The 12,067-nt window shown below is 39.8% G+C and overlaps 2 protein-coding genes across 6 annotated transcripts in view; both read left to right on the plus strand.

Annotated features, from left to right (window-relative positions):
* Positions 1-691: 691 nt before the first annotated feature.
* On the plus strand, positions 692-10,095 carry LOC124467243 (death-associated protein kinase 2-like). Of its 3 annotated transcripts, none has more exons than XM_047019442.1 (12): positions 692-794; positions 3,417-3,588; positions 3,693-3,914; positions 4,446-4,584; positions 5,223-5,352; positions 6,397-6,445; positions 6,970-6,996; positions 7,254-7,406; positions 7,761-7,806; positions 8,182-8,271; positions 8,935-9,021; positions 9,096-10,095. In XM_047019442.1, the coding sequence occupies exons 2-12, from the start codon at positions 3,428-3,430 to the stop codon at positions 9,174-9,176; spliced, it is 1,185 nt and encodes a 394-aa protein (XP_046875398.1). In that variant the 5' UTR covers positions 692-794; positions 3,417-3,427; the 3' UTR covers positions 9,177-10,095. The 3 variants fall into 3 exon arrangements, with proteins under 3 accessions (XP_046875398.1, XP_046875399.1, XP_046875397.1); XM_047019443.1 differs by lacking the exon at positions 692-794 and adding an exon at positions 1,067-1,329; XM_047019441.1 differs by lacking the exon at positions 692-794 and adding an exon at positions 1,510-1,809.
* A 589-nt stretch (positions 10,096-10,684) lies between these two features.
* Positions 10,685-12,067, plus strand: part of arhgef1a (Rho guanine nucleotide exchange factor (GEF) 1a) — a 24,516-nt gene continuing 23,133 nt past the window's right edge. Inside the window, exon 1 of one of the 3 annotated variants that reach the window (XM_047019184.1) lies at positions 10,685-10,926. The gene's annotated coding sequence lies outside the window, so the exon portion shown is untranslated. Of the gene's footprint in view, positions 10,927-12,048 lie in introns of those variants that run through there. The other 2 variants (XM_047019187.1, XM_047019183.1) reach the window with 2 other exon arrangements.

Consider the following 12,067-nt stretch of genomic DNA (forward strand, 5'->3'; position numbering starts at 1 on the left):
AATGAGAACAGAGATAGATGCGTACCCGTTAGCTAACCCCACAAAACAATAGCCTACTGTTCAAACCATGGCCACAACTGAAGACATTTGCGTCGTTACCCATGTATAACATTCAGAGCATTATCTCCGTTAAATGTTGAGAATTATATAAAAAGGGTAAAGACAAATGGATTTGACTGCAAAGTAGGCTACAGTAACATATAAGCCTATCTGAACTACATAAAAGTTGATTCATCCATGATACTTAATGTTATTGCTTTTTTCCTGAAAGAGAGGTTCCGTGTTGTTATTTTATTTGTGTTGGTTTTTAGAATGTCATATACGTTTAGATAATATGTCCCAACAGTGCTTGCTTTAATGCACAACTGCATTGTCAAGCTCGACACACACGGTGGCGGAAAAAGAACGCCTCGTTCAAAGAGCTTTGTTTTTACATCGTATGCGCATACGCTTTGATCATTTCAGGATTTCGTTCATTTTTATATCTGTATATATACAAAAAGCTCATCACTACATTTAATTTGATGCTGTACGTTTTCAGGAAAGGCTATAATATCTATAATTACCTGGCAGGGTCTGGCTAGTTTTATTTCCACGCCACTCGAAAATATGCGTTTGACAGTTGACTGTGCAGTAGGCCATATAGCCAACAGATGGGGTAGTGGTCCATGCTTTATCAGAGGTTCAGCAGTGTTATTCGGTTTAAAACAACCGCGCACGATTGTGGATCTCGGATGGACAAGCACGAATCGTGACGTCCCTGAGATCAGCGAGGCGGACAGTTTCGAAAGCAGGTGAGCCGAGCCTATTATTGTTGCGAATACAATTAGAATAGACAAGTGTTAAGATGCATTTGGTGGTATATTTACAATGACAACAACATATATTGGATCGGCAATAATGTGAATAGCATCATGGATATGTCGCAATCGACACATTTTGATTTCCAATTCTGAGGAAGGTGATTCAGTAAGCAGAACATTTTGTCGACATGAAATTGCATGTCCTGCTAAACATCCATGCATGCCATTGGTTTGTGTGTGAGGCAGTGCGTGTGTGAGAGAGAGAAAGAGAGAGAGTGAATAACTGAGTCAGTGAGAGAGACAGTTGGGGGGGGATCTGTCAATTCTGTTAATTCGGACAGATTCCCAGTTTATTAGGAACGTAGACTATTTAGAGATGGCTGAATTTTGTAGCCCTTGCAGTCTCAAAGTGATACTGGAATGCTGGCATGGTGACGATGATCCCAACCGACGTGAGCTCTCTGTAGTCTCTCCAGTGGGCTTGACTCAGATGACCCCACAGACCCTTGTAACTGATGGATTCTGTGTAAGTCAGTAATATTTGCCATTGTTAAAAGTGGTCCACAGGCTATAGCATGCTAAACTCACGCAACGATTAAACATTATTATGACATTATTTTGTGATGGCCAGTCTGAACTGAAGTGGCGTAATTTTTTCTCTCACATTTAGAGGCGTGTACAGTGTGTAAGCGCGTACGTGAAAGTTACTTCAGTAGCCTATTTATCTTCCAAAGATGTTGCCAAACTAAACCGTTTCCTCAAAATCATAGTTTCATATGGGATGAAGTAAGCAAGGCGTCTGTTGATGTACCTCGCTCCCACGACCACGCGGAAATTGGGGTGGGACAGGGAAGCAAAAACCTTTCCGCATTCCACGTCCAACTTTAAAAGTTTGCTGGCAGCTGGTCACGGAGACGGCGGGTAGTGTGCTGCGTAGCCTGTGTAGATGACCACTGCAGAGAGCTAGAATGCGACAGACGAAAGGTGGTTGTTGGAATTTGTTTCGGTAGGTGTTCATTTGTTGTGTTTCTATTGTCGCCTACCATTTCACAGACCACAATTTTGCACGCATGATTTCTTCATCTAAAAAAAGAAGAATGTAGTTGCAGTTTGCATGTAGGCTACTGTATGACATGTCAAAGTAGGCTATACTCACTCACTGACTCACACTTACGCACACACACTGAAACACATGAACATGCATGAAACATTAATACAAATTGTTTGCGTTCAATTTGGTCATTTCCAACTGTGCAATACATATATAGACCTATTCGCATGATTCCAGTCACTTTCCCGCAAATTCCCATGGACGTGTACCTATTGTAAATATTCCCGAAACTATGCAGGCATATATAGGTCCTATACCACAATATTCCGGTTTGACTACCTGTGTGTTCCTCTCGTGGACCTGTGGTTACCTTTCAATCTTGTTTAGTCACATTCCTTTTCCCAAGAGGAAACTGTCAAGACATGTCACTATTATTTATTTTCCTTATATAATTTTGGGATTAGGGTGCTCATCAACTCTTGAGCGGTTCATATATCACTGTTTTCTTCTTTGGGGAAGGGGTATTGTTGAAGTATCAATGGTGCAAGCTGTTGAATTGATGTATTTGTTCTCAGGCTGTTGACTAACTGGTGTTAGGGTGGGAGGCTGGAAGTTGGATTTTGTAGAATGTGATGTGGGTGAAGCAGGGAGGGGACTGGAAGAAAACACCATCTGGGAAACAGACATAGTGGGACAAAGGGAGGAGATGTGGTTGCTGTGATACAGCACTTTGACACACAAGGGTCAGATGACAACGTTTGTTGACAAAGTCAGTAAAAGCCAGATGCATAGTGTGAAATTTAAAGGTTTTATGCATGTTTTCTTTGCTGTCATTCATTCAAAGACAATGGGAACTTACTTGATTTCCAATGGGCTGCCCTCCCTCCCTCCCCCCCCCCTCCCTCCCCCCCCCCCTCCCTCCCCCCCCCCTCCCCCCCTCCCCCCCTCCCTCCCTCCCTCCCTCCCTCCCTCCCTCCCTCCCTCTCTGACTCACTGACTATCTCATGTGTCTCTCTCTTTGTATAATTTGACATGGTTGACTCTGACATGCTGTCTCTCTCTTCTTTCTCTCATTTACTCCCTCTCCAACAGCATTTCCTACCACAATACTTTAAATGATGGATGTTGATGGAAGATCATCCCTCTTTCCTCTCATGTAGTCATCCATCCTCTCTGTTTGGATAATTAGGCATAAATTAATGCAGATACCGCACGTTACCTCCCAGCAATTACTGTAACATCTTGTCAAAAGTCATTATAAATCTCCCATGTTTCTTTTTTTAAAGGGCCTCATTACGTAACAATGCTAAATCGGCCAATCTGACACAGTTGCTGACGTACTTTGGCTCAAGAGGGTCTCTGTAGGGTTATAGAACTTTATTTGAAGATGCTTGTTTTTCACAGTGTTGGTAGTGGATGAGTAACACTGTGAACTTCAAGCACTGTTCTATTTAGCTCTCACTGCAAATGTAGTCTCTTGTCGTTGAGCCTTTGTGTTTGTTATTACAGTTCTATAATAGCCTGCAAACAACAAGGAAGTATTTCTCGCTTTTTAATTTCAGGTCCCAGTTTGATGCGGACTGTGTGTATTACACTATGCAGCATTACTTTAAATATGACACTCAGTAACCAATCGTGGGTCCAGAAGGTGAGAGAAGCAAAGGAGAGCACCATGGCTGTCTTTAAGACTGACAACGTGGAAGATCTCTATGAGATTGGAGAAGTACTTGGATGGTAATTCAGGCACTTGTCCCACTCCAGCATTGACCTTCAGTACATCATCAAGCTTTAGATCAAATTTAAATGCTGTCCATCCTCTGCGTCTCGTTGTACCCTAGTGGTCACTTCGGTCAGGTGCGGTCTGTGCGTGAGCGGGCCACTGACACCCTTTGGGCCGGAAAGTTCCTGAAGATCCGTAAGAGTGCTGGCAGCCGTCTGGGTATGGACAGGAAGAGCGTGGAAAAAGAGGTGGAAATCCTCCAGGCCCTGCAGCACAGCAACATCATGGCTCTGAGGGACGTGTTTGAGAGCCGTGCAGAGGTGGTGCTCATCCTGGAACTGTGAGTAGAGAGAGAGGGAGTGTAGTCAAGGGTTTTGTGATGACATAGGAGGAAAGGATGGAAGTGTGGCAGGATGGGGTGTTAACTGTCTGGTAAGGGACAACAATAAGTAGAAAGGGAGGTATTATTACCTGAATGTTAAGAATGATTACAATTTTAAAAAAACACAAGTATCACACAGGCATTGTATGTTAGAATTGACTTAAAAAGTTACATTACAAATCCCTAGCAGATTATGGTTTTTAATAAAAATGAGACGGACAGAGCAGTAGTAGTAAACTAGTAGTGGTAAACTTCGTGGTTAGGGAGTCGGGCTATTAATCAGATGGTTGTTGGTTCGATTCCCGGCCGTGCCAAATGACGTTGTGTCCTTGGGCAAGGCACTTCACCCTACTTGCCTCGGGGAGAATGTCCCTGTAGTTACTGTAAGTCGCTCTGGATAAGAGCGTCTGCTAAATGACTAAATATAAATGTAAATGTAAACTGATCAAGGTTGTAACTATCCTGTTTTTCTGCTGGTTCCTGTTTCAGTATTAATGGTGGAGAGTTATTTGACTTCATTGCGGAAAAGGAGGATCTCACTGAGAGTGATGCCATTCAGTTCATGAAGCAGATCCTGCAAGGCGTGGCTTACATGCACAGCAAAAACATCGGTCATTTTGACCTCAAGGTAACAAGGGGTAGCAACCATGGTGATCAAAGCTGTCTATTGTGCTTTCAACCCCTCTAATTTCACTGACCAAGTTTAGGCCAGACACAATGGACAGTTAGATCCCTCTCTTAATTTTAAGAAATGATTACTGTACATTTTGGAATTACATTCACATTCATTACATTCATTGTCTACATACAGCAGATACATTATCTCACTTTAAACCCCTCACCTTTTGTCCCTTTCAACAAAATCTCACTAAACTGGTAATTTCAGCTCTCCTTCCAGAAGACTCTGACCCGACTACTTTTTATGTAGGCAGACTTGCTGCTTTCCTTATGATATGACACTTCACACTTCTCACTGTGGCTATTGTATTCTGGGAGTGTAACCAATACAGATGAGCAGAATTACGCTAATAACAGTAGGATTGCACTTCTTAATTGAATCCAAATAAAACATTATAGATTAAGCCACACTGTGAAAAGGCGTCAAGTCAGTACAAGTAAAATAAGTAAAAATCCATTCAGATAGAATGACAAGAAATGCATTGGATGAATAACCGAATTGCAATCCTTATTTCCCCACTGTTATCATTTGTTGTGAGTGACCATATGGTCAAATCAACCTCTCCATGTTTTCTTTTCTTCAACCAGCCGGAAAATATCATGCTGTCCGACAAGATGGCCCCACACCCTGACATAAAGATAATTGACTTTGGACTGGCCCACCACTTCATGCCAGGGGAGGAGTACAGGAGCATGAGTGGCACCCCTCAGTACATTCGTGAGTAGTATGGTCCTTTGAATACAATTTCTGTGTCTAAAATTCATAGACCGTACTACGTACATTATCTTTACATTGCCTGTTACAGCTTTATGTCATCTTGATTCCTACAGGGTCACCTTTTAGTACAAATGTGCAATACGTTAATTCTAGTGATCAGTCACATTAGGAAGATATTGCCTCTTTGCAGTATTATAACCTTAGTGTTCTATGAGTTGACTACATAATTCAGTGTATGAACAGGGTAGTACTGTTTAGTGTCACTGTTGTGCTCTTTGTGGAAGTGAAATGACGTCTAGGTTCGGACGTTTCCATGGAGACAGTGAAAGTTATGTAGAAAGTGCCATGTCATGATCTCCATTTAAATTTCTTACAAGTGGAAATAGGAAGTGTTAGGCTGTATAGGTTGGCAGGCAATTTAAAAAAGCCACTTTTCTTAGCCACTGACAACCTGGTGTCAGACTGGTCCGTTCAAATTAGCATTTGAGGTTAAACTATCTATGAACAGTAAACATGCTGAAGAATTTGCTCTGTTTCTATAATTATTTAAGTATAAACTAAATCATCCAACCTTTTCGAGACAAAGAATCAACCTTCATATTTAGAAGCTCTCAAACACTCATTTTAAATTATGTTTAAAATGCATGTTTTATTTTTTTACTACACAAACATAGATTACATGGCAAAATGCAATATGCCAGTAGTTAAGAATGTTATCTCAAAGTCAAGCCAGTCAGCTGATATAGGGGCAGGAACTACATCCTAAAATGAAGGTCATTACCATAGAATGTACTTTCACATTTGATATTTGCACACGTGAATGTTCGTTCTTATGCTTTGTTGAGTTAACATAGACGGTTATGGAATATTATGCGTTTAGGAGGTATTCAAATATAACGTAGTGATAAGCATAACAAATCTGGTTTTACTGCTTACGTACGTGCTTACGTGTTACTAATATTTGTGTTTGACTTCAGCACACTTCAACACTTTACTCTCCTCATGGAACACACTGCCCCCCCCTCCCCCCTTCCTCTTTCACAGCTCCTGAGGTGATCAACTATGACCCTCTGAACACAGCTTTAGACATGTGGTGAGTGTACACGTACACACACTCATGGATGTCTATATGAAAGCACAGACTATACATCCTGAAACGACATATAGCAACTGCTGTTCTGGTCCATACTCCTGTAATGCTGTAGCATAACACAAACCCTCTCAATTCCTACTAAGTGCTATCTGGCTAACATGAACAATGTTCCTTCTCTGTTTCACAATTGCCAGTAAACCTTCACCTGAGCTACTTTCAGGCTTGTGTGAGCATGTTCTTTTCTTGCCCTACAGACACAGCTCCTTATCCATGTTTCAGGTTGTCTGTTTATGGTGTGCCCAATGACATCATACTCTTGACACACAAACATAGAGATAAGACACAGCAATGGTTCTTCATTGTTGTCTACTTTTGAAATAATCAACTACACTGTTTAAAATAACATAAAAACATATTAAGGAACACATTTGTATGATCTTTTTGACCCAAATAAATTGTTCCAAAAACAAACATAACCATATCCATACAACCATGTTAAGTTTCTTTATTTGTGTATTTCACAGGAGCATTGGAGTCATAACCTACATTGTGTAAGTGAAAAGAGGTTTCGTAATGATATTCTGTATCATAAACGAGGCAGAGGGGTCTCCATGTCACCACACACCAGCTTGTACAACATCTGTGTAAATTAAGACTCATTAGCTCTTCTAAAGTGAATGAACCATTTACTTACAGTGTCCACAAGTCCACAAGTCAAGCTTTTAGGCTAGTCCTCACCGGAGTGCCATCTAGTGTGTAGTTGGTATACTGACGTTGACCCAATGTCTGTAACTTTGTTTTCCTTTAGCCTGAGTGGTACATCTCCGTTCCAAGGAGACACTGATGAAGAGACACTGAAGAACATCATAGCCATGAACTATGATTTCCATGATCGCCATTTCACAACTACCAGCCCAATGGCCAAAGATTTCATCCAGAAACTTCTTGTGAAAGAGCAAAGGTAAATTATGAAAGCCAACTACTCCATTAGGATTGTTTTTTTTTTCCATTTGTTAGTTGGCATCTTGCTTTCAGTATATATGCTTGGTTTTTTTTTACCTGTCTGCTTCTAACCTTTTTTACCTGTCTGCGACTTGGGCTATTTGTGTTTTATTTTTGTATCTATATCTGCTTTAAGAAGCATCCTTGTTTCTATCTCTTGATTCTGTCTCTGACCAAGTTTGTCAGATTGTCTTACTGTCTTTCTGTCTGGCTCTGTCTGTCTGTCTGTCTGTCTGTCTGTCTGTCTGTCTGTCTGTCTGTCTGTCTGTCTGTCTGTCTGTCTGTCTCTCTGTCTGTCTCTTTGTTTCTGCAGTGAGAGAATGACAGCTGAAGAGAGTCTGCTTCATCCCTGGATCAAGGTAAGAATCTGTCTCGTGGTTCTGGAGAGTGTATTTTATTGTAATATACTGTTTGTGGTGAAGTTCTTGGCCTTAACCAATCACTCTCCTCATGGAATGATTCAGACTGCCAATATTGCATCTCACAATGAAACCATATTGTTTAACCATAAATGTGATGCTTGGTTTAAGGTTTTAGGCTTGGTTTTTGTCCATGATTATTCATCGTTTGTGTATTATTGTATTACTATTGTAAAGCATCCTTATAATCAAACATCCTATTATTCGAGATGGGGACTTGGTATGTAACCATAGATACAGTTCCCCCAGACTCCACCATGTGCGTCTTGATTTATTTTCATCTTGGCCTCTTATTTGCTTTTCTTGTATTTTTAGCCACTCACACGAACACAGGTGGCTAACAGAAACCGTTCTTCTATCAACATAAAAAACTTCAAAAGGTTCAATGCCAAGAGGAAGTGGAAAGTGAGTATGAATGGAATCCTAGGTGTTTGTATTTGTAAATAATGTTATATTGCAAAATTAAATAAAATGATTATCCTCATTGCCATGGAAACAAAAAAGAATTCATTGCATTGGCATTTAGTTTTGCCTGTGTTGCATCCTTCGGGGATGAGTGAAAGAAAAACAAATACCAGAGAACACCTCAAGGCCCTGAAGCTGCAAGGCCTTCAGAAGTCTCTTACTGAACAGTTATTTTCACCGGTCAGCTGCATTCACATGATAAACTGGCACAAATGACTGTTAGGATAAAGACAAATATGTTTACAATTAAAAAGATATACAGAGAGAATGTCAGAAACAAGATGAGTAAGTAGCAGTGTGTTTGCAGGTAGTGGCCATGCTCAAATGACCACACATTTATCATGTATCATGACAATTCATTCATTCATGTGCAATTACCTTTTTTCTTGCCTTCTATAAGAATTCTGCCACCAGCTGGTCATGTTTATCATTGTACATTCTTATCCAGTATATTTCTCTCCAATGGGTTATTCTTTCCTATAAAATGTTGCCTATTTAACTGTTATTTTTCCATGGCTGATTTATTCTCTCATCCTCTGCTCACTATCTCTCTCTGTTTTACCCCTTTCCCCATTCTCTGTTTTGCTGTATCCCTCCATTTAGATGTCCTATAATATGGTGTCAATGTGCAACCACCTGAGTCGGCTGAAGCTATTGCATAAGAAAGGCCCATTGGGGGATGAAGATTTGGTAAGCCAAAGACTGAGGAATGTGTCCATACATAATAGGAATAGGTCTAATTCCTGATGTCCATCTTCCTTCAGAGACAATGTGAGAGTGACCAGGAGGACACTGAGACCAAACCAGCCTCTCTCATTCGTCGCAGACTCAGCAGCAGTTCATAGATCTGACCAGAAGGGGGCAACCAAGTACTACAGATTTTTTTTGTTGCCTTAACATGCGGTGACACAACCCAAACATATTTGAACTCCCCTTACTCCTTTAGGCCTAGAGGGTAAGACTCGGACTGACAGAAGTGTTGGGTACACCAGAAGGAATTTGGATTCCTCAGACAAAAGTAGAATTTTCCACAACGTGATATGAAGTCCTCTAAAAGACTCTCTCTCCTTGAAACTGTTTACCGCACACACACCAAAATAATTGTTGCACTCGTATATTTCTTTAGATGCATTATGGCAGTGGTTATCCAACATAGAACTAACAAACACAAGACAAGTGGTGACTTGTTGAATTGAGAGAGAAAAGGACAAATAGTTTAACTTTTATGTGTTGAGAAAGAGGGACACTGAGCATTACTTTTCCCTAGACCTTAGCTCTATATTATTGTGGTTTAGTGCATCTTTTATAGTTTTGGAGTTGTAAAGGTCAACTGATAGCTGGAGCAACAATATTGTTATTACGGTAAAGTTACTCATTTGAGGATGTGCTGTACAGGATTGATTGCATCACAAAGGTTTCGGAAAAACCTTGAGTATATGCTGTGTTCACCTCTCATGAGGATTCAAATGCAAATCTTATAATTTTGTACATCTTAGTCTTCCATATGTTTTAAATTAACGTTCCAATTAAAACATTAAACTTATCAACTACAAATTTGCTGTTACTATAATATTTTATAATAAGAAAAAAGCTACTGCTATATCATATATTAATTATGCTGATGTAATGAACATGTTTATGCTCTCATACTCTACATGCATGATGAATCAGCCTTAATTTTATGTGATAAAATATATTTTTCCTACGTGTTTCTTGAGGAAGCTTGAATTGTCTTTGTTTTATTTGTTACAATAAACATGTATCATACCAGTTTAGTGTGTAGGCTTACTTACTTTTAAATATTATTGTCACCAAGTTCAACTATCTTATCATATGGAATCAATATGACCTTAAAGGTTTCTGTAATTTGTACTGTAGACTATAATTTGAAAGAGATAGGTATCAAAATCATGTTTTATGGGCTATAATTGAGTTACATCTCTGTTGGCAAATCTTTTGTCCCAACACGACACTTTTTTTAAATGTAATTTGTGCCAGACTGATTCATAAATCATGCCAATCAACATAACAAGAGGCCAAATGTTGAAAAGATAAGCAGTCTGCTACATGTTGTTGGACTCTTCCAACTCCCTCTGGGATGTGCACCTTAATGTCTATTTATCCACTCAGTGCTGACGTCTTTGACCTGCACAGTAATGCTACAGAGAATAACAAACTTGCGTCTCACAGCATTGATAACAAATCCAACCCAAATTCCGGTGTTAGACACTTTTCTTTTGCTACCTTATCAGATTTTTCAATCCTAGCGCAAAAATACAGTGCTGACCCAAAAACGTTGTTGTGCGCAAGCGCAGTAAACCCTGGTATTACAATTCGATGTGTAGCAGAAAATGAGAACACCGGTCAGTCAGTAGGAGTGACGAGTGATGACATCGATTCATAAAAAGTGACGACTAAAATGGCAGCAACATTGTAAAGTAAAAAGTGTTACCTTTAATCTATCAAAATTTTAATTAAGAACATATTTTTATTACTTTAAGCTTTTCAGACCTCGCGTGGACTTCTGCATTGACGCTTCTTTTTCTGACTAAAATCACCTCAAGTTCAGTTTACATCAAATCCCTTGAAAGACAGGTGAGGCTAAATGTTTTTCTTTTGTTTGTTTTTTTTATACGTACTTTCCCACTGAACTGTTAAACCTGAAATGTAAGTTAGTTCAAAGCCCATGTAACAGACACTTTAGCACAACGCAATATTTAGGATTTACGATAAGCATATTTTCTATATGTGTGGTTGTGTGGCTCCAGCAACGAGTTTTGTATACCTGGCATTATAATGAGTGCCTTTCGAGATCACACAGCACCAGAGAGCAAACACAAAAAAATAGCTAATGAAGCTTACATTTTGTTCGGCCTGCGGTTCAGTAGGCTACAGTAGGCCTATGTTATCATTAATGAAATATGTAAACCTATTGGCTTTGATATGATATCAAAATGTACTATTGAGAAATTGAGTATAGGCATACTTGCTGAGATCAGAAGAATATTGTTGAACAGTAAAGTAGAAAGCCTTTACGAGAATGTTTAAAATGTATTATTATCATTCTGGAAAGATAAGACTGGGTGGCTTTGACCTATGTGATCTGACAGTAATAACATATATCAGTTTTGTGAATGGCCCATATTTGAGTGTTGGAGAACGTCCCTTACAAGCACAAGTTATGTGACACTAAACAGTTTTCATTGTACTGGCTCATGGATTATACTTGTAGTGTTTCCCCCATTGTTTTATACAGCAAATGGGGTCAGAGAATCTAAACAATGACTAGTGAGAGGAGTGAGGAGGAAGATGATGGTTTTAAGGGAAAGTCATAGGCAGGATGTGTAGTGTGTGCTGGAGAGAAAGGGGAGATGGATTTTAGAGAGAGTGATACATCTTTGTCAATAGTGGATTTTAAGCAATAGATCACAATGTTATGAGTGACACAGGAAGTTATCCCTAGTCCTTGTTGGCTGAGTACACTGAGAAGTGACTGTATGTAACTTAATACCAGCAACACGTCTCTTCCACATTCTTCAACAGCATATCTCATGGATTCAGCTGAAAAGTTCACTGTACTCAAATGCCACATGAAGAAACACTGAACAGAGGAACTGGTGCCTTCATTCACCTCACCCACTTGAATAAGAAAAGGAAAAAAGAAAGAGAGACAAAAGAGAGAGGGGGGAAGGGTGTGTTTGGGGTGAGGGACTGAGGGCGAGTAACAGTAGATGGG

Source organism: Hypomesus transpacificus, chromosome 4, assembly GCF_021917145.1.
Source record: "Hypomesus transpacificus isolate Combined female chromosome 4, fHypTra1, whole genome shotgun sequence".
Lineage (NCBI taxonomy): Eukaryota > Metazoa > Chordata > Actinopteri > Osmeriformes > Osmeridae > Hypomesus > Hypomesus transpacificus.